The 26,322-nt window shown below is 36.0% G+C and overlaps 1 protein-coding gene across 1 annotated transcript; it reads right to left on the bottom strand.

Annotated features, from left to right (window-relative positions):
• Nucleotides 1-1,719: 1,719 nt before the first annotated feature.
• On the bottom strand, nt 1,720-26,322 carry LOC145674639 (uncharacterized). Its single transcript, XM_081744857.1, has 2 exons — nt 25,814-26,322; nt 1,720-10,019 (listed from the first exon to the last, which is right to left on the bottom strand). The coding sequence occupies exons 1-2, from the start codon at nt 26,173-26,175 to the stop codon at nt 8,579-8,581; spliced, it is 1,803 nt and encodes a 600-aa protein (XP_081600983.1). The 5' UTR covers nt 26,176-26,322; the 3' UTR covers nt 1,720-8,578.

The raw sequence follows: 26,322 nt of genomic DNA, 5'->3' as shown, positions 1-26,322 counted from the left end.
AATTGAAATCTTTGAGTTTTACGTCCCACGTTATTCCGGTTAGGCTAAAGGAGACGCTGATGATGAGTAATGAATGAAATGGTGGAATGAAGAAAGTGCGAGAACCCCGAGAAAACCCACGCACACGGTGTTTGTCAACCACAAAGTTCACTTGGCAGGGTCTGGGATCGAACCCGGGACCCCTAGCACCAGAGGTGAACGCTCTACCACTGAACCACCGCCGCCTAACTGCAATTACAGTTTTCCTAATTGGTATGTTAGCAATTTTGGATGTGGCACTTGTCTGTTTCCGGTGAAAATGTGGAATTCGTATGTATATGCTCAAGAGACCTGCAAAATATGGAAATAAAATTTTAATCTATTTGGGGAAACATTATACTACACAACAAATATGGAAGTGTATGTGGGGACACAACCAGAAGGTCCGTTCCATATAGATAACAAACCTGAGGAAGTAGTGAAGAGATTGTGACAACCGATTTATGGTTCATCTCGCAACGTGACCTTTGACAATAATTGGTTTACAAGCTACAATTTAGTTAAATCAATGGAATGGGACAATAAGTTAACAATTACAGGGACAAATTGCAAAATAAAGGAAGAGTTGCCCCCGCGTTCGTGAATGCCAAAAAGAGAAAAGAATACAGGAGTGTGTTTGGTTTTCATTAGAACTGCACCATTGTCTCCTACGTACCTAAGAAAAATCAGTGTGTAGTGCTGATCTCAAGTATGTATAATCACAACAAATTAGATGGGAGTACCGGAGATAAGAGGAAGTCAGAGATCGTCACACTTTACAATGAAACTAAAGTTGGGGTGGACACATTAGACGCGATACGTACTGAATAGGACGAAGGCAGAAATAGTAGACGATGCCCAATGGCGTAATTTTATCACTTCTTAAATGTAGAAGCGATCAATGGTAATGTTACACATTCAGCGAAAAGAGCGAATAAATTCTAAGAGCGAAAATACCTAAAAGAACTGAGAAAAGTGTGATTGAAAGAGAGAGCACTGAATAAACAAAATCCCGCAGAGCTTCGAAAATCGGAGGGAAGGTTTTCTGGATTGATTCTAGAAGAAAATGCTACTGTACCTCCTTAACTATGAAAACGAGGACGATGTTACATGTGTAAACACAGTAAAAGCAGATACTTTTGCCAGAAGTGCTGTAAGTGGATTAGATTTACCTAAGTCACACAAAAATCATGTGTGGAGACTGCTGCAGAATTAAAACGTGAATTTCCCTATGTGTAATACACCGCTATTAGGAGAAATACTGGTTTACTTCTTTCTAGTTAATAAATATTTTATTTTGAGTGCCGGTATTTAAGCAATAAAATAGTCACATCGTTATCGAGCTTATTATAACAAGGAAGATATTGCTTCAATGAAATGAATGTGTAACCGGGTGGAGTTCAAATCTCTGTTCGCTGTCCTCGGCTCGTGGTATTGCCAATAAGTATACTCCTGATACTTTAACTTACCTGGACAGGACGACGAAGACCTCTCCAAGAAAGGTTACAAACTGTTTCCCAAAAAGCTCGTCGATCTCAGTAATGAGATGAGCATTAGGCGCCGAAAGGTTCGGGTGTCTCGTCTCGAAAACCTCACGGACGATCAGACGGTCATCCAGACCATAACGCACACAAACATCACTCATACAAACAACGAAAACACACTGGGTTAAATGACACTATACTTATTTATTAGAACACTATTTTGAAAAAAAATAACGAAGAGAAATGAATACAACACTGGACACTAATAAAATTTTGCCGCTGAAATTACGCTTTGCCCTTTCGGGAAATATAGCCCTTTATATATATATATGATTATAATTCAGATATCACTATAAATACTTCGCTCACACCATTAACACACTTGGGGGATTCGCACTGGGGAAAAGTTGTCTGGATCGTCCCACGATGAATCCAGTTGTTACGCTGAACAGTCCTGCAGCGTAAAGGTGAATCTTCAGTAAAATAACGAAAGAAGATCTCCACAATGGAATACAGATATTGGAGGGCGCGTATAGAACTTTTTAAACGCACAAGGTCTGAGGACCTGGGATTTCACTGATTGGGGCTAGCCGTAAGAAATCGTCCTTCACCGGCTAAATAGCTTGTGCCCCTTAACACAACTTATGTTTGAAGTTCAACGCGAGATGCGTGGTTGCATCTTCCAGACCTGGAGTCAAACTCCTCGAGCATCCCAGCTCAAGCTACGGGTTGCGATGATCAACTAAAAAAGGTTGGCAGTTCATTTCAAAAATCACTCAGTTAACTCACCTGTATACACATACAAACAGAATATAGAAAACAATTTCTGTTAATTTGAGTCAACTGCCCATAATGCAATAGACACTGCGATAACTTTCGCGTGAGAAAGTACAGATAACGGGCTGGAATACAACGCAGTTGGTGCCACTTCGGCTACTGGGACATCTGGTCAGCCCGTATTTCTCTAATCTATTATAATGTTTCCATAAGCGATTAAAAAAAACACTTAATTCAGTTCCCAATAACTGCAGAATATATACTGTGCATATAATAAGTCAGGGAGAAACACTGAAATGGTTAGTCACTAACTGAAATGTTCTCAGCAAAATCAATGTTTTAAATATATATATGAAAAACGATGAAAGACTTCTTTGTCCAATTGTGTGGGAAAGAAACAATTCCCACCAAAGAAAGAACTTATGTGCGTTGCAGAATAAAGTATAAATCGAAAGTAATAATCACTGTCTTCACGAAATATACAGGGCGTCCACAAAAAATACTTCTATAACCTGGTGGCGGTTATAAATGTACTGTTTCGCTGAAATTGTGTCCACTGTCTGGTGTTTGTATTTAATATTGTAAAAATAAAAATTTAAATCCTAGTTCACATCTTATCAGTCAAAACTATTTCTGGGTCCAGGAGGCAAAATGTTACCATTCATGAAATTTTCCTTCACATTACCACTGTAGGGTTAAGAACGGTGAATCTCACGAGGGTAAATTGTACTGACAGAGCGTAAACATTAGGGACAAGGGGTATGCTGATAGCGATTTGGTGTGGGGTCTAAAGTGAGATACTAGATACTGCATGAATAAAGGATGCTGAGTTTTGAAGCGTTTGTTGATATAGGTGGGATTTAGTTTTTCGATATAGTACTGTAATATGGGGACAGTTGGTATAGCTCCAGAGTGGGACTAGGTAATCGGACAAGGAACCTATGTGGAGAACTTATGGTTAGAGAATCAAAAGTTTTTGATAGATTTTGGATGATGCGGCTCCTCACCGTAAATCTGTATGTTAAGTTTGGCACTAAGAAAACTTTGAATGTACCTAGGATCGTCTATGAATAAAGTTCAAAAAGATGGCTTCAAACTGTAGAAAAGTTAAAGTTCGTGCTCCTGTTTCGGGAAAAATATTTGTGGTTTCTCTGTGCTTTATCATTTACATTGTGAACCCTGTAGTAAGCTTACGGCTAGGGTCTGCGTTTGACAGTATCTCCAACTGGAAATGCAGTGAAATACCGTTATCTCTTATTGCTACATAACTCAATTAATATAATTTACAATGTTCAACATATATGGCAAGAAAAGGGTGAGAGTGACTTGGACAACGTGATCCTACGCTAGAGAAGTGTGCCAAATTAGGTACTCCATATTCTCTGTTTAATATGGTGATGTACAGAAGAATGCTGATCAAAGGTACGGGGAACAGAAAACCACTTTTAAAGTATACTACGAAAATACACAAAGAACTAAAAACAATTTTACGGACTGTGCTATGAATATTAGTTTGTTGCCGGAATATGGCTGTTTAGTGGTGAGTGAAACACGATGGAAAGAATCGGTAATGAACAGTGGAAAGCCGTTTTTCAACCAATTGTCTACATAGATAAACGACTGCAAGACAATAGGGTGGAGTGTTCGTAGTATTAAAATAAATGTGGCAGCAGAGCACAGAATCATCTCGTACATGAGTGTGAAATTATTTGAGCTAAGTCCGTACAAAAACAAAAAAGTTCATCGGGTGTTTCTGCAGACCATATAGAAACAGTCCTCAAAATTTACTTGAAACATGCCACGAATCACTTCCAGTTGCCATTACAAGGTGACAAAGTTGCTCATTTTGGTGACTATAACTTGGGCTTAGATACGGATCGACAGTAATCATGGGATAACATCAGACCCTTTGTCGACAATTCTATTCAAGGACTCGATTAGGGATAGTACAATATTCATAACGCGCGTAAAAATAACAGCTTAGGTTATGTCATCTCTATTTTTCCGACAGGATGTGTCATCTCATATAAAGAGTTGATTCTCCTAGACCGCGAGTTCCCCGTTCCATATGTTACTCCCAACCACAGAAGCCAGCACTCCAACTAAAAAAGAAAGTTTGTGCCTGACTGAAGGAAGGCCCCTTTGGGTGAAATTTGTAAAACACTACATGTGTTACAGTGGACACTTTTACTAGATGGAACAATAAACGAGACAGTGGGCTACTTCTCCGATGTTTTTAATGCAACAATAAATATTTTGTACTGTTCAAAAAGTAAAAACAATGAAATTTCCAACAAGGCACGGCGAACAGAGTCGCCACATATTAAGAAATAAGAAAAAGCTTTGGGAATTGTGGCGTACATTTCCAAATGAACACATATCCTTAAAATAATTTCTGGTATAGGAAAAAAGCTATTGAGATGCAGCAAATACCTAAACTATATTTAAAAAAAAAATCAGACACCAGCATCAACAGCACTAAACAATTTTGGTCTTAGGTCTAAAACTTCTAGCATACCTCTTGTAATGTACAATGATGCATCAAGTGCAGAAGTTGAGGGAAGAACAGTAAATTTTAATGAGTTATTTGGTAATAAATTCAAAACTGCATAATCAACGTACTTCCCTGCTCAATCCGCTTGCTCGTCCACTATATCTCATTTATCTATCACTTCTCCAGAGGATGAGTTACTTTTATTTTTTCTCCGGCCTGAGAGCCTCTGTCCAGGACAATATAAGCAAAATCTTTCTGCGTTCGACGTCATCTATTATTTCTTTTCCGCTTTCGCTCATTTTTCATAGATGCTTCAGGGAAACACATTTTCCCTGTTCTTGGAAAACAGCCCGTTTCTCTTCCATTTATAAAACTGGATTAACAAGTTATGTGTCATCCTAAAGCAATATCTCGCTACCCTGAAACATATTAATCCTCTACGAGAAAATTATCAAAGACATTACTTCCGGTTCAGTACAATCCCAAAGTTGGTATTGGAGGGTGGATGCCCCATCTGCCGTCAAATGGAGGTAAAACGTGATATTTTTGGTTCGCACTTACATAAAATGTAAGTAAAACTTTCATTATTTTTCAGTCGCTGTTTCATTTTTAACCTCCCTAACATAAATAATAATACAGAAGACCACATCTGTATGAGTTAGCATTAGAACTAATAAATGAAAACCTGAAAGCTCGTTTTGAAATTTCAACTTTGAAAAAGCAATTGCTGCTGTTCTTGGCACAATACAGAAAGCAAAATACCGATGATGAACCAGTCTAACATATCGGAAGATATATCTGCTACATCTCCTGGTCAAAACAAAAGAGAACTCGCCTTGAATATAATGATTGTTGAAAAAACCTGTTCAGAAGGCAGTCAACAACTACTAATACATGCCAGCAATCTCAGAAAGAGGGCAGTACGTGGAGGTTGATTAACTTTGAACCCGCCTGGCATCTACATATTGTGGAAAAGAATGTGCAAAAAGCACTCAATGATTACTGCCCACTGCAATAAATATCAACAATATCACAGTGACATGAATGTTGATTATGTTAGATTCTGTTCTTTTGTGTTTTGTTCAGTGTGTTCACTCATATTTAGCTGTGTTCTAATTTAAATTAAATTAAAAGTATACTTTTGGTCAACAATGACTTGTCTTAATTTACTAAACCTTAATGCTCCAAAATATACACTTTGCATCATGTACAATGCTGAAATATGTGATTAATCGATGAGGCCGAATTGACGTCGTCGCCAGCGGAAACGCGAATTGGCAGTACGTGAGCGGATGAAGGTTAAGGAACGTGATATTTAACGAATTTTACCGCAAACATTTCACAACTAAGATGTTTCGCACTTGTATATTTTATCACGTGTGTAACTTGACTATACTATTTTATGTAGAAACTTTATTTTTCAGTAAATCGTTTAACATATCTTGCAATATCTTTTCACTAACATAATATGGACTTCATATAAATGGTTTTCACAATTATGCATACCCATCTTTTACCTGTATGAGATAGCATGTTTCCCCAAAATTGAACTTCGACTATACCAATTTTCATAGTCTTGAGACGAGCAGTTCCTCCCCATGTGTATTAATGTATATTTTGCGAAATATAAACTGTAATTAAGTCGTTTCTACACATTTAGAACGCTTTAGTTTTTAATATGTTTTTTCCTGCGTGTTTTAACATATGAATTGCAAAATGTGAGCTTCATATAAATCTTCTTTTCAACTGTGTGTATAATTGTGTGTGAGATTTTCATCTGTGTATTAAAACGTCCTGCCAAACTTGAACATACACCAAATACTTTTCTAAACTCGTCGTATGTGTGAAGTTTTCCATTTATATATATTAAAATTTGTCTTGTCAAGCTTGAACGCGAATAAAATGAGACACTAGAATCAGAAGCTGCTAGCTCGTTATTGCTAGATTTTACAGGATCGCGCTTTAAACCTTATAGAAATGTGTTAATATACAGTTATATTAATAAATGGACTAAAATTTTGTATGCTGTTTCGTTTCAACAGGTGTGATGTTTTCTTACAATACCAGATACGTACAAGGTAAGCAGAAGGTTTTTGAATAAAATTTTGAAACCTGATTTAACAACAAGAATAGTTAAGGAATACGAAACATAGCTATGCACATTCACTTTACATCATCATCCCGCGCTTCAGGAACGACAGTGAGCGAAAAATAGTAGAAGATACTGTGTAACGAAGTTTTGGTACACAAACTCTTTTCGAACATACACCACGAATTCCCTTAAAGTCATTAACACTTTAGATAAGAATGCCATTAAAGTCGCTTTAAAATCGAAGACGCTACAACTGGAGTGAAATCATGTTCAACGAGCATGAAAAAATGTCTTGGGAAATATAAATATATGCGGTCAAAACGGACCTGCGCTACCATGTATCGGCCAGCAAGATGCAGGCAAATCGCAGATGGTCCAGAAGGCCCTAGTGTTGGAATAGACATGGAACATGTTTGTTCCGCTGGATCTACGCATGTAGCTGATGAGGAAGTTGCCCCTCATTATCGACGTCGCTTAAACTTGTTACCTCTAACGCCATTAAATATATGAAGACTCAATAATGGGTATATTTAGATTCATTATTTACAGATAAAAATTTACTTGAAGAATCGTCATTCGAATCTTTCTCTCCGTCAGCCACATTTTCACTATGCTACAATCCCTGTCACGGCAAGGCAGAAGCGCAGCTCGTAGAGGAGATGCGGCACCAATTTGGCGTAATATATGCCCTAAATTACGAACTTAAAAGGTCTTCCAAAACACATTCCGTTACGAAGGGGAGGTATGCCATTCGAAGAACTTAATATTTCCTTTAATATTACTGTAAACCTCTTTTGTAGGCAATTTATCGTGAACTTAACATTTTTTCCAGAACTTAACTTACAATCTTCTGAGTGAGTACTTCAAATCTTTTTCTATATCCTATGTATAGTTACATGACTTGCCAAAGCTGATTCCTAACTAAATCCTATTCAACACCGTTTGGTTATTGAAATGTTTTAATATTGCCATTTGCCAAATGTGAACTGCCTGTAAATGTTTTTTCTACACACTCCGTACGTGTGGTTATTGTCCTGTTGAATTAAAATGATTTGCTGCATGTGAACTTTGAGTAAATGCCATCTACGCTCTTTGCATTTCTGTGGTTTTTCACTTTGTTATTCAAATGTCTTCAAAGTTTGAGCGTAGACTTTTGTCTTTTCCACATTTTTTCAAGTATGACGTTTTCTTCCTGTTGGTCAAAACGTATGAACATTGAACAAATACCACTCCAGTATCTTGGCACGTGTGAGATTTTGCTCCTGCGTGGATTGACATGTGTGCAACCAAATCCGAACGTAGATTAAATGACTCACCACACCCTTGGCATATGTGATGCTTCCCCTGTGTGGATTAACATGTGTCTAGTCAAATTTGAACGTAGATTGAATGACTTACCACACTCTTCGCACGAGTGATGTTTTATTCCTGTGTGTAGCCAAATGTGAACGTTGATTAAATGCCTCTTCGCACGTGTGACTTTTTTACCCTGTGTGGATTAACTTGTGTATAGTTAAACTGTAACGTCGATTGATCCCTACCACACTCTTGGCACGTGTTATGTTTTTCTCCTGTGTGTATTACCATATGACTAACCAAATGCGAAAGTCGTTTAAATGACTTACTACACTCCTGGCAATTGAGATTTTTTTCTCCTGTGTGGGTTAACATGTGTATAACCAAATCTGAACGTTCATTAAATGACTTACCACACTATTGGCAAGTGTGATTCTTTTCTCCTGTGTGGATTAACATGTGTCTACCCAAATGCGAACGTCGTTTAAATGACTTACTACACTCATGGCAAGTGAGCTTTTTTTCTCCTGTGTGGATTAACATGTGTCTAGTCAAATTTGAACGTTGATTGAATGACTTACCACACTCTTCGCACGAGTGATGTTTTTCTCCTGTGTGGATTATCATGTGTGTAGCCAAATGTGAACGTCGTTTAAATGACTTACCACACTCTTGGCAAGTGTGATTCCTTTCTCCTGTGTGGATTAACATGTGTGTAGCCAAATGTGAACGTAGTTTAAATGAGTAACCACACTCTTGGCAAGTGTGATTCTTTTCTGCTGTGTGGATTAACATGTGTGTAGCCAAATGTGAACGTCGTTTAAATGACTTACCACACTCTTGGCAAGTGTGATTCTTTTCTCCTGTGTGGATTAACATGTGTCTACCCAAATGCGAACGTCGTTTAAATGACTTACTACACTCATGGCAAGTGAGCTTTTTTTCTCCTGTGTGGATTAACATGTGATTAACCAAATGTGAACGTTGTTTAAATGACTTACCACATTCTTGGCAAGTGTGATTCTTTTCTCCTGTGTGGATTAACATGTGGCTACCCAAATTTGATAGTCGATTAAATGACTTGCCACACTCATGGCAAGTGAACTTTTTTTCTCGTTTGTGTATTAACATGTGATTAACCAAACTTGAACGTCGATTAAATGCAGCACCACACTCTTGGCACATCTGAGGTTTTTTTCCTCTGTGGATTAACATGTGTGTGGCCAAATGTGAACGTAGTTTAAATGACTTACTACTCTCTTGGCAAGTGTGATTTTTTTCTCCTGTGTGGATTAACATGTGTGTAGCCAAATGTGAACGTCGTTTAAATGACTTACCACACTCTTGGCAAGTGTGATTCTTTTCTCCTGTGTGGATTAACATGTGTCTACCCAAATTTGATACTCGATTAAATGACTTGTCACACTCATGGCAAGTGAGCTTTTTTTCTCCTGTGTGGATTAACATGTGATTAACCAAATGTGAACGTTGTTTAAATGGCTTAGCACATTCTTGGCATGTGTGATGTTTTTCTCCTGTGTTGATTAACATGTGCTTAGACAAACTTGAACATGCACTAAATTCCTTTCCACATACTCCGCAGCTGTGGGACTTCTCACCTGTATGCAGTAACTTACCGCTTGACAAAGTTGAACTTTGATTAAAGCGTTTATCTCTGATTTCGTACGTACGACACTTTTCACTTTCCTGTGTCAGCATATGTCTTGACAAACTTGATCGATGAAATCTCTTGCCAAACTGCAACGAAGTATGAGATTCCACATCTGAATGAGAAATGGCTTCCTTTAATATAATAAACGTATTATTTTCTCCGTGGGAATCAGATACGTTATGGGGCCTGTAACATATTCAACAAACAACGAAATGTGATTTGACATAATGATTAAATAGCGACAAAAATATATATATATATATATATGATATCAAAAATATATATATATGATCATTGGCTATACTTCATGATAAAATTACTCTCAATTTGTTTTATTACATGAAATATGTAGAAATATGAAATGTAGTACCACTGAGAAGTCCCCATATTTTTCTATATTCAAAATAAGAGGCTGTAGTTTTTTTTTTTTTTTCTCTATATCAAATTGAACAATCATTTGTATCGTGGCGGTCATAAGTCATTGACCATGTAATGGCGACTCCTTTGAAACAAATAGAGAGTATGAGAATTAAATCTGTCATATCAGTAGTTTCGTGTGGAGAAAAAACAAACTTGTGAACCAAACGTTTAAGAACAATTCAACTTAATAATATAAACTCTACCGAAGATTATTCACTTATATCATCATAGTGGAACATAAAAGTCGTTTTGAAACGTAGAAAAAAGGAACATACAACTTTCCAAGCTGAGGCGGAAAAACTTAACGTAACCAGACTAAAGATGAACCGTTTGCAGCGTAGTGATCGTGGTTGAGTGGTCCAGACGCTTGACCAGTAATCTCGAGGTTCTTCCCCTGAATACACGTCGAGCAACTTTTTTTCTCTACTTTAGGAACATTGATTGCGATTGATCGGCAATGACAGACGTTTTATTACATTCAAATATTTGAATATTCGTTTGTTTCAATACTTGAACTATCAAATTTTCAGGAATAATACTAGTAATGATAATAATTATCTCGTGAAAAATTTAAACAATGAAAACTTATTATCGCAAAGATCATACCATTAAAAGCAGAAACGTGATATTAGGCAAAAAAAAAAAAAAATCGGTTTTGCGTAATATTGCCCATTAAAAGGGGACTTTCTCATCTCGATTCTAAAACAAACCGAACAAAATCGGGATGAGGCTAAAAATTTTAATTCGAGATGGGACAAGGCTAACTCACAATATCGAACGCTTTAGAGATGAGAATCGATACGAGACGAAAAGTATCGTAAACAATGCTCGTCTCATCTCGATTCTCGAAAAGGTATATGCCACTCTTTAGGTAACAATTGCCCTGTAGACTGAATTTTAAATATTACTTTCTTACTTTGTATTTCAGAGCTCACTGAATTATGGTATGTGAATATATATATATATATATATATATATATATAGCAAAGCTTATATAATTACATCTGCAAACTCCACATGTTAGTTTATTATAACCCTTAATGTTCAATGATATTCAGTTGTTTTTATTACAGATATTTTCCTGAAAACTTACAATACAATATTTTCTACAGGAAATTTTAGCAGAAAGCTTTCCATTAAATTTGAGTAGCTGCAGAAATGTCTCAGGAAGGTACGGAACCCCTTCTCCGAAACCACTACGTTTAAGTAAGTTTTCAAATTTTAGGGCAACATAAAACTTTTAATACCATTATTATTATTGTTATTACTGAAGTGTTGTAAATTTAATGGTTCAACCTGTTTCACACAACTACCGTTTGTGAGTATTGTGCTGAAAAAACACCGTGTGTATAGGTTTTCTCCGTGTTCCGCTTTCTTCCACTTTCCTTCAAACTCAGCATCGACGGCTTCTGTAGCTTAGCCGGCATAATCATTACTTAAAATAAATTTTCTTACGGCTCTTGTGAATTCAGAATCCCTACATTCTACACGAAATTTGTCTCGAAACTTCCCGTTATAACCTTTAGCTAATTGTAGGGACGTATGGAGAGGGTATGTCCTGATGGTCCTGACACTTCTCTCCAATCCCGACTATTTTGTAACTTCTGGCTAACGCTACGGGCGATTTTACAGGCTTTAATACAATGTGTCCTCGTACGAAAATTCTTATCTATATTATAATTTATTATATTTATATTATCCACCAATTCGTCCATCATAATTCACTTGCTTTAATCATACTCTTCTTTAAACTAACAGGCATAATCGTTGGACATTAAATGATTTCATTTTCAAGCTGTTAACCTAAACCAATCCCAATCGAAAAAGTATTTTCTATTGGTCATTAACGTTTTGTGACGAAAAACTATGTAGAAAAAGTCACGGCGAATCGTAATTGCATTCAAAAATGAAACTGCAGATTAGTAATACCTTTACATAAAATGTAACCATTACATATCGTTTGGAACTTTTCCAAAATCTGTACGGATATTCCGGAAAGTGCCACAGTTCGGGTTTTTTTGTTGAACCGGTGGGTCAGTTGGCCGTGGGTTAACAGCATATAACCCACTGTGACCCACCACCACCACCGTGACACACTACGATCCACCACTCACCATGAACCATTGCGATCATGACCCAGAAGTATAATTCTTCTGCACAGCAAACTACAGATATGAAAGATTTAATTCTCGTAAGCTGCATGTGTTTCAAAGCAGTGGCCATTACCTGGTCAAAGACTTAAGTCCGTCACGATATATACGATATGAGAGTTAACCTGGTACATACAAAAATATTTATTTTGTGCTATGTGGAATAATTATTTCATCATTATAAGTGAAAATACAGACCCGTTGTCACTAACATTAATTATATATCATTACTCTTTGTGGCAGAAAATTTAAAAATCCGAAGAACTTGTTGCAATTCAGCTACAGAAAACTGTCACTATGATTACGAAGAAACAAAGGGACGATATAACAACTTTTAAAATTTTGCAAAAGAAGTGATTTCCTTATGTATACCAATTTCAAGTTTCGATTTTATATAGTCTGATACCTCGAGATAGTAAAATTTTGCGTACATTGATATGTAGCTACGTAGTTACATCTGATACATTCTTATTAAATAAATACTTTCGAGAAGCATACATGGTGTCTAGCAAATTTCTCTCAGCAATTTCCCGACTTTTTTTCAGACTTTTCCCGACCATTTCCAAATTTTTCCCGACTCATACTAAAAAAAATGTTTTCGTAAAATTACATGCCTTTCTCATTGATAGAATCATCTGCTTTGGGATAGGAAGGGCTTGTATGCCACCAGCCTCATTGACAGCATCATACACTACACGCTGCGCCGCTAAAGAATCCTCTGACAAATTTTCAACTACTATTTTCCTGTTTACCGAAAAACCCCTTTCTAATGCTGCATTACCGTGGGAAAGAATTAGGCATATCTTTACTATTTTGCACAGATATACATCATTAGATGGTAACACATTCATCCAGAAGTCATCAAGTCTGTGTTCATTTCTTCTGTACGACTCCATTTTCTCCCACACATGTGTCTGATCTACTAGAGCATTGTATTCTCTGTCTGCCTTTTCTGCATCAGACGCTGAGACAATATTACTCTGCAATAAAATTTCGAACGTTGCTCTCATTTGTTTAACAGCTTCTTCCTGTGAATGACCAACGGTTAAGGGATTAAGAAACGTCAGCGTTTTTGTAAGGGAATATGTTAGCGGAGACCTCTCCTGCAGCTTGGACACTAAATGTTGATAACATTCACGTACTTGCTTTCGGAAACACATTTCCTTTTCACTAACTTCTGTACATCTCCTCAGTGCTGACGTAGTTGCATACCCAAGGTCAATTTCCTTGATACGAATTAAATTAATATATAAGTTTTCACTTTTCTCCATAACATCAACAGCATTGATACTCTTCCTGTGCATTATTTCTTTTTTTTAACGAAGCGAGACATCAATACCTTCAATAACTGAGTAAGGCTACCGTGTAAAAATGGAGTCATAGGAGCAGTAACGTAGCGTGAAGTTTTGAAATGGGTAGGCTGAAATTAGAGGGTGGCTAGGAGGGGCCCAATACCTCGAAACTTGCAATTTTTGTTGTATGTATATATGAGTGTAAAGTTAATTTAAGTTACCCCCCCCCCCCCAAAAAAAAGAAAACTATCCGGACCTTATTTAAACGATCACGTCTTAGTGTTCTGACTACGCTGTAATACTTGATAGAAAAATGCTAATTCATCCAATATATTTTTCATACAATGCAAGAAAAAGTATAAAAGTGGTTCTGCTTCATATTTCCCTTACACGTACGGTTTCCTTACATATGCGATACTCGCATATCACACATACACTGTATTACTGTTTCAAAGAAACAAATAAAAACGGATAGCTATAGGACGATCTTAAGTGTAACTTCCCCAAATCAAAGACAAACTTAAGCACTTCACCCACAACAACACATATCAGCATACTAATGGAAAACAGTGGAGCAGTAGCTCACAGTCAATTGATATTTTTTTTTCAGAGAAAGCTATTTTTAAATTGGAAGTATGAAAAAAAAAAAACTATAAATCATCTGAGGACTTCTTCAGTATCGATCTTCGAAAAACTTGCGGACAGCAACGCAACGCAAAAAATACAACATAACCGCTATGTCAATTATCGAAAACTAAAATGTAAACTTTACGCTGTGATAACGCAAACCAGTACCCAATAAGGTCCCTGATGAATTAATACTATTCATAATAACATAACATTTTTATTCTCTCTCTCTTCTTTTTTTTTATCTTGGTCAAAACTCGTTACTGAATGTGAGCTTCTAAATTTTTCATAGTGTCTGTTCTATACTTTCTTACAAGACCGCATCCTGTTGCTTTTGTTTCGCAGAACACCCGAAAGGCTAGCCTTTCGTCAACATTTGTCCACTTTCGTTGCATCATGAATTTGTGTATAGCTCAAGAAGTTTTCTCTGCTGAGGATGGCGGGAAAGTGATTGTCACCGCCCCATTCTCCTCATTCCATGAGAGAAGCGGAAGGCTAGCCGCCGATAGCCTTCAATGCGTTCTTGCAGAAGCTTCAACTCGCTTCATGTTTAAACAGCGTATTATAAAATAAATCCATTTTAATAAAATTAATTGTATCAATATCCAAAAGCAACATTTAAGGCTGATGTATAAATAAATGGATAGGCTAAGCCTTATAGCCTTAATGGACACTACGTCCCTGCATAGGAGTGTCTAACTGATATTCAGTCAGGAAAGGCTCACAGTCCACACCAAGAGATTGAAAAAACGCTAATTTTGCATAGAGCAACTTGTCGTTCAAATTTCTAGCCACTATTCTGAAACTGTTACAGTTGGGTTCTTTGTCTGTTCTCTTAACCGTTTCAACATACTTTCTCATACGCGGTAATATTTCTTGGCTTCGTTTGGCTACCTTCGCATTTTCTACCCAAAGAATATGGCAAAATGGAAGTGGAAACAATGACGAAGCTGTAATTTCAGAATGCTGGGCACGCCTTGCTGGTACCATTTCGTACAAGTTATACAAGGCTCTAAGAAAAGAAATCAAATCCCATCCAGTTTTATGTATGTCAGTCTTAAAACCACCGTGAACAACGTGAAGACCACACGAGCCAAGTTCAAGAAGCTGTGGAGCGTCTGTACCAAGGCAGGCACAACGTTCCTCTTTCATTAGCCGTAAAGGAGCCCAATTTACATTTGGCCCATCCATTGAAACTTGCAAAACCTTAAATGGATCAAGCGATTGCAATACATTCTGCAAACCATGTAGTAGGTCTGTATCTGTACTATGATCCATAAAAACAGAATTCAAATATCGTGTTCTGACTCTGTTCGTGTTATCGTCCCAGAAGCGTACACTTACATCCATTTGAGTTCTTTGCGCAACACTATTTAAACTTTTATCAAATCCAATGACATAATGTTCGCACTCTTGTAATACGGATTTAAGTTCACGTTGAAAGTATGGACACAATCCGTACACGATGCTATATGACACTTTACGCGAGGTTTATCAGAGTCGCTCCGACAAACGTCAGCATCATTTCCAACATGTGGAATTTAATTCCATTTTTCCCGACTTTTTTTCGCAAATTTAATACAAATCCCCGAATTCCCGACCATTTTTTAAATTTAAGACAAATTCCCGACTTTCCCGACTGCTAGACACCCTGAGCATAGATTTTTCAATTTCTTGTAATTTTAATCTACTTACTTGAAACAATGCTATAACGATTCCAGAATTCCACGTTAACGTAATGTGGAGAACCATTAAAACCTTCGTTACTCTTAGATTATTACTAGTGCTTTTATGTTTGTGCTCTAAACATAGAATTTAAATTTATCATAACCCGGTGTAATGTCATTCGCAGAAATCGAAATATATACTGGGTTTGGAATCCTGCTATTACACGGCTTTTGCAAATAATACCCCTCGAGTGTTATTAGCATTGTGAAACAATTTAATCATTATTGTTTTATACGTTAAAATAAAAAGGGCGTGCGAAGATAAATGCTACACTATGAATACCAAAATATTGAAGTAATATGTTATGTATCACATTATAAAATACAGGCAGCTGAACTATTTGAAATAAATAACTGAATATGTTGAGCGTCTACATTTACGTTACGTTAATTCACATGGAGATTAAATTTGTATGTCAACACTCATAATCTAAGTGGTCTCTCCTGTTAGAGAAAGGACAGTTGGCACAATAGCTTTTTCACTTTTAGAAAAGTGTCACGTGCAGAAGTGTTTTCGGAATTACAGCATTCAAGAGTGAGAAGACGAACAATCTGTTATTATACCTTAGTAAAAAAAATTGACATCAACCTAATCTGATACTAACTACAGAAATGGCTGAATCGATTGAAATTAAATTTTACATGTCTGCAATTAGCCAGACATGTGTGATGTATCTCATTTGGAAAACTTGTTATCTTTTTAACGTTACTGTCTCCAGAATGAAGATCCTACGAGTAAGAGAAAATCTATAAATGCTACACTAAAAGCAGAGTATCTGATGAGTGGATTATGCTTGGGAGATGAAAAATCTTTACTCATGTCATGAAAAATCTTTACTCTATACCAGTGAGCAAGTTATCTACGACTTAGGAGATGAAAACGGACAATTTTGCGCAGATTTTATAATACACAAATTTACATCCTGTTTCATTCCCGCGTTACTACAATACAATACTCAAGGAAGAACACTTACGGACATTCTTCACTAAGTATATCTACGTACCTTTAACGGCATCATACATAAATATACCTTCTTTAAACACACACTTGGAGGAATAGAATTACATAATACTATATGACTAATGTTGTAACGAACACTGGACATTTATAAACACTTACAACGTAGAAACTACATAATAATAATAATAATAATTAACATTTGAAATAAATTTTCAAGAAAATCTTTTTCCGACTTTACCATCGCATTTCGAAGAAAGTATACATTTTATTTATACTATTTCAGTCAAAATATGTTTTCTTCGCACAAATGCGTCTTGAAACTAGTCCACAGCTCATTAAAGTACGAGTTAAGATCAAGTTCCTGCACAAATCCTGAACCAGGGACAATAAGCAAAGGCTTGGTCCCGGTTGCATTTACTGTACTATCCGTGAAATTTCAAAGTTGAAGTTAAGCAATGGTTTTCTGCAGACTTTGTTACAGAGGTAGCACCCTCGTGATCAGGTGTTTGTTTCGCTGGTTACAAGAAAGTACAACATACTGAACATACGTTCGCGAAATTGTCAATGATGGCCGAAAGAGTAACTCAATTGCAAAAAACGTGACCTTCATTTGAAGTTTTCATAATAATTTTCAATGTGTAATTTTAGCAGCAACAGCTTAAAAGGTAAACAATATATTTCACTCTAAATTTTAGTATACATTCAAGAATATACGAAACTCGTTAGCCCAGTGATTAACCAAACTCGAAGTCCCACACCTCATAAATTTAACTTCTCGACTGGGTATCATCCTACAATAAACCTTGCGAACTTGGATCATTATAGCCCACTCTTAGAGTATCGTATCCTATAATATTATCTTTTTGTTTTTGACACACCAAAATGTCACAAAAGTTTTACAGTTCACAAGCATAGTGACGCAAGTGGCGTGACCCGCCTATCGTAGACATATCGATTTCATTATTTGTGTAAAAATGTGATGTCTTCTTATTGTAAATGTAAACTAAATATATAGCACGTAAAATTTCTTTTCGTTCATCTCACGCTAATTAAGTTATTCAAAATTTAACGTCTTTTTCCTGGTTTTTAATAACAATCTGTAACCCTTTCAGCCCTGACCTACACAATTGTGCAGGTAGGTAGGTAGAATCACCAACATACACAATACCGGCCGAACATTGTGTTTACACTAAGGTAAGTATAATGAATAAGTTCAAAAAGTTACATAATTCGTAAAATATCTGCGTTTATGAACAAATGATGCGGTGTTAGCGGAATGTGTGAAATAGCCAACGTAAATGTCGGAACGGTAAAATCTTGTAGTGGTTAAAACATACATCATTCGCTAGAAAACGAACAAATAACAGCATTGCCTAGTACTAAAATAATATTTCAAATCAGGATAAAGGTTAAAATTGATGGCAGTAAAAAAGATATGGAAGTAAAAATTCATGGCAGTCATGGCGGCACATTTTTTATTAACCATTCACATAACTTCTGCCAAATACCTGTTACATAGATACAACTTTTTAATGCATGGCTAAAAGTATCAACCTGGTGGGGTTTATTAAACACTTTATACAATACCCAAATAACAAGTGAATATCGCTTCACAGTCGACTTCCAAAATATGCAAATTCAATATTCAAACATGAGGTAGTACATCTGTAACAATTTTTTCCCATATATTAACAAGATCGAAGAAGCAATCTGTTCCTTGGACGCTGGATCTATCTCAAATATCTATTACTAGTTATCCGTTAATCTTTCACTTCTATAAAGATAAATGTTGAAAAAACTTGTTAATTTGAAGCACTTCTAATTTCAATAGAAAGTTAAGGAAAAAGACAGAACGTATTGTTCGGATGCTGACCCGATCGCAGAAGAGCTGCTCGCCAGCTTATTCAGTTTCTCTGTATGAAAATCAGATAACAGGATTACTAATTAGTTACAAAACAACAGCTGCTGTTACCATTTTCGTTTTATAGCGATAAATGTTGAAACCGGAGACGGATAATTTTAACCACGTCCAGTTTGAATTGAATTTCAACGGAAAAAATGAACATACTATTTGAATGCAGAATCGATTAGAAGAAACTGCAACGTGATAGATTTTTAGCACTCTTCCTCTAAGAAAATAAGTAGTGAAATTGGATATAATAGTGAATTTGAACTACTTCCGTATTTGGTATGTATACAGTTAAAAAAAATAGCAGTGATATTACGCCAGATTCGACACCAGTTTTGAAATGCTTGTTCTAAAATAGTGTTGAAATGTGTTCGTGTCTAAATAAAACGATTACAGTTTTAACACTGATACTTTCTATATTTTATCAGAATAATAATCCATAGGTCATTTTTGAAGAGGAAAACTGATTTGACAATGCGTGTACGTGCAGAAAGCTTATGCCACCGCACTAACAGTGAGTAGAAGGTTTGTCTGCATAGATCACACTGGCAGTAACTTTCGGAATAAAGAAAAAATACTGCATTGCTGTCAAAAAAAAAATGTGCTTTGGTATCGTTCTATATTTTCTGCTAATATATCCTTACTTGTTAAATAATTATTAACTTGTTAACTTATTAAATAAATATTAACATATGTGAACATATAGAAATCCATATTGAAGTAAAGATAGGAAACTATAAGTATATATAACGAAACCTGGTTTACACTACTTAATCCATGAACACATGGTCTAAGATAACGTATGCGAAGTGCAAGAAAAGAAATATTAATAATATATGTGAACATAGACATATTTAGAATGAAAATGTTTCAACTTCCGTGACTTGAACTCACGACCATTTATTCCAGACAGCAACGCGTTAACCATCTGACCACTGAATCAACCTAGGAAGTTTTGGTTTGTCCGTTTTATTTACTGTGCAAAAATACAAAACTAAATCAAGATGTAAATTGTTTCGTACAAAAATTTAGTACTATACATAGCATAACACCATAAAGATAACGTTTCGGCTATCACATGAGGCTCATTCTTTGGAATTTAAAAGAAATAGGATAATGTTAAGTTTAAACTTTATTAACCAAGCCTCGTATTTGGAGGAGCAATCTTGAAACATTTTTCATTAGTTTGGTATTTTCTACACTTGTGTTAGTAAGCCCAGCTCCGGTATTACGGTCATATATGCTCAAGAAACAGGGACACTGATCACGTGAGTGCTGCATTTCTGGTGACTGTTTCCTAGTATCTGAATTTCGGGACAATCACCCTGCACCTACGCACTGTAATAACTAAAAGACAATAGGACGATAATTCCGTTCCCGATGCTAGGAGTGAAAATCGGGATTTTCCCGGCTGACCATATACAAGCTTTGGTTTGCTAAAAGAACATTCAATGCTTTGCATGAGCGCCTAGTCATCGCTCGGAAAGGTACCCACGAAGGAGATGGGGGTGCATTGTTCTAAAGTAAACACACGTTATACTCTTATGAGTGCTCCACTTGTACGGATTCAGCTTCGCAAGCTAAATCGCCGTTTGCATACGCGAGAGCCATTTTTCTTAGTTTATCATCAGCGATTGTACGATATTTGCATACACCTTCGTGTAAAATATTTTTTCTAATATTGTGCAGAAATCAGCAGTGAAGTGACTAGTAGAAATGTGTTAGCACCTTAACATTCGTTTGTAATTTCAGTTTTGTGTAACAAACTTTGGCTCCAAATCATTAAAAAGGACGGAATAATTGTGCCGGCTTGGACGATCGTTTATTACTATCAGCAGAGGACTCCGGAGGGCCCATGGGATTATCAGACATGGAACGTCTGAGATCATTATAACTGCAACGCCCCTGAAGGAGTTGACCGGTAGAAGAATATTGTGAGTAAGTGAAATCTTAATTTATCAATTGTGCGACACAGCCACCTGTATTAAAAGAAAAAAAAAGATAAAGGTGAAAATAAAGATGTCGAAACGGCCGTAAACATACACAGTAAAAGCTACTTGTTCATTTCTAACCTTTTGATGTTCTTTTAATTTGTATGAATTACATTTAGTATTATTAGATTTTCTATACAGTTTAACACGGTTTTGTGATTTGTACTGGAAGATAATTTTAGTTTTTTAATATCTAAGCTCAATTTCATCACTTGCTCACTTTTCCATTCTTACGATATCTACGCTTTGTCTACCGTTCTCCCCAGCTTCGGTTTATGACAAAACGTAGGTAGAGAAGAAATATTGATTTGCCGTAGCAAAGCTCGGATAAACGGAATAAAATAGTGACAGGAAGAGAGAGGGATGTGTAAACTTTTGGGAAAAAGGTGAAAATCAATATGAACGTTACGATTATATTTACAAGATTCTAACAACGACGAAAAACACGATTTCACGGCCACAGGTCTCCGTTTTCCTGGTATTCCTATTGCATTTCCCGCTATCAGCATGGTGTTACAATCGGAGTGCGGAATAAGATGGCCAAGCATGCTTTTTCTTTTTTTTCGTATTATTTTCATAATCTGTTGTTCTTCACTACCGTCCCTTAGTCCTTGTTTATTTCTTTTTTCTGTCCATGTTCTACGCAACATTGTGAGCCAATACCAAATTTGAAGTGCTTCTATTTTGGATATTTTAGCTTTTCTTAATGCAAATCTTCGTTTAATCCTACATACATGTAGACGCAACAGTAAGTTTTGAAGATTGTGGATTAACTTTTGCCTGACCTTGATCTACAGATCCAAGGTTTTTTTCTGGAGCCACACGTTTAGCCATAGACATCTAAAAACCGTAAATAAAATTTAAAAAATAGATGGAACCTGCGGCAACTATATGGCAGTGTGCAGTTATATGGCTGTTTTGAACATACGCATTAGATTGTGCCCCTACTTGGATAGCATGTGAGACTCATTCTAAATATTCTCCGTTCGATTCGCCTACAGTTTGTTTTTCAATGAATTAAGCATTGTAAATTATGTTCGCTATTGATACTAAAAGCGATTTATTCCATAAGGGAAGAGAAAAACCCAAACAGAAAGATGGGCAGACTGTCCATGCTTAAGAGTTAAAATTTTGTTGTTCTGTCCATCTTCCTCTGTCTCAGCATGATGCACATTATTATATTCATTTTGTTTGCATTAATTTTCATCTCTTAGAACTCAACGTGAATGTAATTTATCCTATCTATCTAGTGCTTCTCTAAGTAATGCCGAAATATGCATTCTTTCTTGCTCCAATTGGAGAAATATACTGGCGTGTCATGTTCGGTGTCCAGCTATAAGACATACACTGAAACAATTCACCTGGATGAAGGAGCTACTATTTCTTAGAACGCCAGCCTTCTTAAATGTTAGTGGTTAGCTGACTAGGACAAGTAACAAAAAATTGGATTAAAAAGAAATAAGTGAATATTTAAGAAATAATTGTAAAAATTCCGATTAGTAATGTAGCTAACGCGATCATCAAAAGAAAATGCATAACATGGTGAAAATTAACCATAAAAGGAAATATTACAATAATACATTCCGACTATTAAAATTAGGAAAGGGGAAAGAGAATTACATAAAGAAAAGATGGAAATTGTTACAGGTCATGGTTTCTATAATGTTTATACTAGAAGATTAAATATCAAATATGACTAATTACGTTACTGGATGGTAGACCAAACGTCGGACTAACCTATCGGCCATGGGTTTACGCTCCCTACAAGCAACGGCTTTTGTGTCAAATATAGCGAAATGCCACATTATCGTTTTTCTGCTTTCATCCCTCAGATATAAAACAATCAACGTGACTACTCTATCTTTGAAGTATAATATATTCAACTTTTCAATTTGGAATTTATGCTAAAATTTGTACATGTTTAAATATTTGATTCTGTAGCTATATTTTGCACATTTCAAGTTGGTAGCATTGTTGTCCTGGAAGTGTAGGCATGAATCAGAAGTATTCGATTGAAATTTTCTATGCAAACGTAAAAGTTATAAAACTGCCTTCTGAGAATTTTGATCACTCACTACGGTACCTGTGATTCGATCAGGTGTGTTTCCAAACCTAGTAACTAATTGTGAAAAAGCTATCATTTCGCTGCGGTTTTCTTTTTTTTTTTTTGGGGGGGGGGGGCAAGAAGAAGGTAAGATGAATATTGTGTAGAAGCTGTACCGCATACTGTTACCAACCTTATCTCTCAAGATTTGTGTGCTTTTAAGATTCCTGAAGGCAATGGTTTCATGGTAAATTTAAGGACCAAACATAATAGCTTCTGGAGGAAGGTAAGATCATTATGTCGTTTCGTTAAGATTCTGGTTTCAATTTTTTTGAAGTTCAGTTCTCATAATGAACTCATAATTGCTGATTCGCGAAAAAGTAAGATAGCAGGAGCACATGTGCAATACTCAACTACACATTACTGATAAATGTTCCTTTCTGCACAGACGTCGATTTATTGAAACAACCAAACTTGTTTTTATTGCAAACAAGACTAACCAATAAACGCCCACTTTTACCATACGTCGGGAATATCTTCAGCCTTCGACCACAATCATCACAGGTTTTCTCTAACTCAATTAAACCACACAGTGCTGCAAAGCGATATGAATTAATATCCGAATCTAATACAAACTTACTGAACAACGACAAGTTCAATTTCTTTGTATTAAATTCATGTTATGGTTTCTAAATCGCACATGCTAACTCGACTGTCGCCATGAAACGAAACTTCAATTACCCGCCCACCGCATTCCACCAGCAACAGCACACACATACAAGCAGACAGAACATTTGACGTCACAGTAACAAACTACCATATGACTGTAGAGAGACACTTAGTGAGAAAAATATGAACTACCACCAATCTCTGACCTGAGACGTCACACCAAAGGGACGAACAGTTCAAACAAGTGACTCACGCAGAAACAGTTCCAGGAAGTGACTAAACCTGTAAGAACGGATTAAAGTCACTGTTTCTGAGTCTAATTACAGACTTGCCGTTAAAAAATAAAATCATGCAATTTTCGGAGATTTCAGGCTGAAAGTCACAAACCCCGTAAATCTTGAACTGATTAGTGTCCGGATCATATTCTTGGACAAAGGGAATAACCAAATCAAATCAGTTTACGAAAAGGATTTTTTTCTTTTTGTCAGTTGGCACTTTTGTGGAACATATGTTAAACTATTAGAATGTGGTTCCAGAGTCGGTACCAGAAAATACATAATTTCCTTTACAAATATCGATAATTCAAACTAAGTACTGATACCGGTACCATCATTATATCAATGTTACTAAAATGCATGCAGTTTTGTGTAGAATGTTGAAATACTGAATTAAAACATTGCACAAAAACGTACGTCAACATACTTTTTGTATGTTGTGCAAAGTACCTACGAAACGATTCACATTTTAATTTCAACAATTGCATCAAAGTCCAATTATACACACTAGTATTCTACGAAACTGACTTAACTTTGACGGAAATTCTTTTAAATTTAGGCTGCTTTTACAGTAACTGCATTCCATACCACTACGACAAATCTTCCCGGTAATTAGAACTGATTCTAACCCCCAAAATTATAGCCAAATTACAGTTACATGTTCTATCTTACAGCTTAGTTGAAACTTCCTGTTTACAGTTCATGGTTGTACCGACAGAGGACTATAAAACTCTTTTCAATTTTGGTGCAAAGTAACGACCGATCTGCAAGTAACCCTGTGTTACGATATCTAGTAACCACTGTAAACGAAATGGAGTATCAAAATTGAATGTGTCAAATCATGACACGGAACTAGAAAAATATTTGGGAATGAAGGAATCCATATAATTAAGAAATTACGTCCCTAATGTATTGTGGTACTTCGGAACACAAATACGCAAGCAAAATAAGCATTTCAGAATGTTACCTATAAAGTACTTAGGAACGTTCAAGTACACATTAAACACGCACGACATGTAAGTTTATCCTAAATGAAGTATTTTGCACTATCCTCGTTTACCAACATTCTGCGTAATGGTCAAATCTGCATAGCAATCTTTTTTTACTGGCCATCTAGCGCATGCTCGTTAGAGTTGTTTGAACAATAATTCATGTATCATGTACGTTTATTAAGCCCTTAAAGTGATCCTATATTGAGAAATGGAGTTCCATACCCTAGAAATGATTGCTGGGTATACAAAAGGTCGACTTCATTGAAAGAAATGAGTGCAAATATGAAATGGATTTGTGTACGGACCTCTACAATTAAGGAGACATCCATTGTTGATAAAAATATTCTTTATCTTCTATTTTGCTGTCTTTTCAAGCCCTCCGGAGAAATGATGCTAGTACCATTTGAGCAAAATCCTGAGTAGAATTACAAACGTCCATAGTTTTTTTTTTCTTCAATATAATACATTCCACGTTTAATTTGGAAAATTTTAGGATGAATATCATTCTAGTGATTTGTTATTTTATAAAAGTCTCTATATAAATAAAACAATACTGTCGAGCACCTATATTTTAAATATGTTCAACAGTTAGTGAGTAATGTGTAATCAATAATGAAATAATCAATTTTTTTTTATCAAAATATAAACTACATAAGATTTGTATGAGTAGTAATTTATATCTTGAAAAAAAAAAAGGATTCCTTTATATCTTGACAAAAAAATCGATTCCTTGTTATTATTTGGTATACAGCTAGTGTATGTGTGCCACGCCATTTCGAAATTGTAGATTACTAACTTACGTTGAAGATATCTCCCATAACTAAATACTTCTTGTGAAGCATTTCTTTTAACCAACAATTTTCCGAACCGATGTAACCGTATTATCAATCTGAGCCAATTAGTATATGAAAATTGAACATTACCTTTTTGGCCGAACTGAATTTAAATTTTTTGTGGTTAATTGTTGGGTGTCATTAGAGTACGACGCGCAAGTCTCCTGAACCACTATTTTTCTTAGCGTTTCTATATTACTGTCTAATGCAGGTTCTGATTCTGCAAATTCTGATTTCAACATATCAACGGTCAGTTTCACATCCAAAGAATACATAGATGTACCCTTGTCCATTGTTTGTTCTTCTTCGGTTGTAGATAATATTAACTCTTTATTTTCAGTCATCAGTTCTAATGTGCACCCTTTCCCTTCGAGTGGATCTGCCTGAGGTAGGTCAAACACAATTTCTTCTTTGCACATCAATTCCAACTTAACAGACGCCTCACCAGCCATTGTGAATTCAAATATTATAAGAATTTAACACTGTTCTTATACTTCCCTTATTTTTTTTTTTTCCAGCAGTAATGAAATGATTTACGAGAACTTCCAGAAAAGTAACTTTATTTTCACAATCTTCTTCCTCTGCGGTTGCGTTTTCTT

This window comes from Thermobia domestica, chromosome 17 (genome assembly GCF_964235325.1).
Source record: "Thermobia domestica chromosome 17, izTheDome1.hap1.1, whole genome shotgun sequence".
Taxonomy (NCBI): domain Eukaryota; kingdom Metazoa; phylum Arthropoda; class Insecta; order Zygentoma; family Lepismatidae; genus Thermobia; species Thermobia domestica.
Note: the sequence above shows the minus strand (reverse complement) of the source record. Positions and strands in the feature narration are given on the sequence as shown.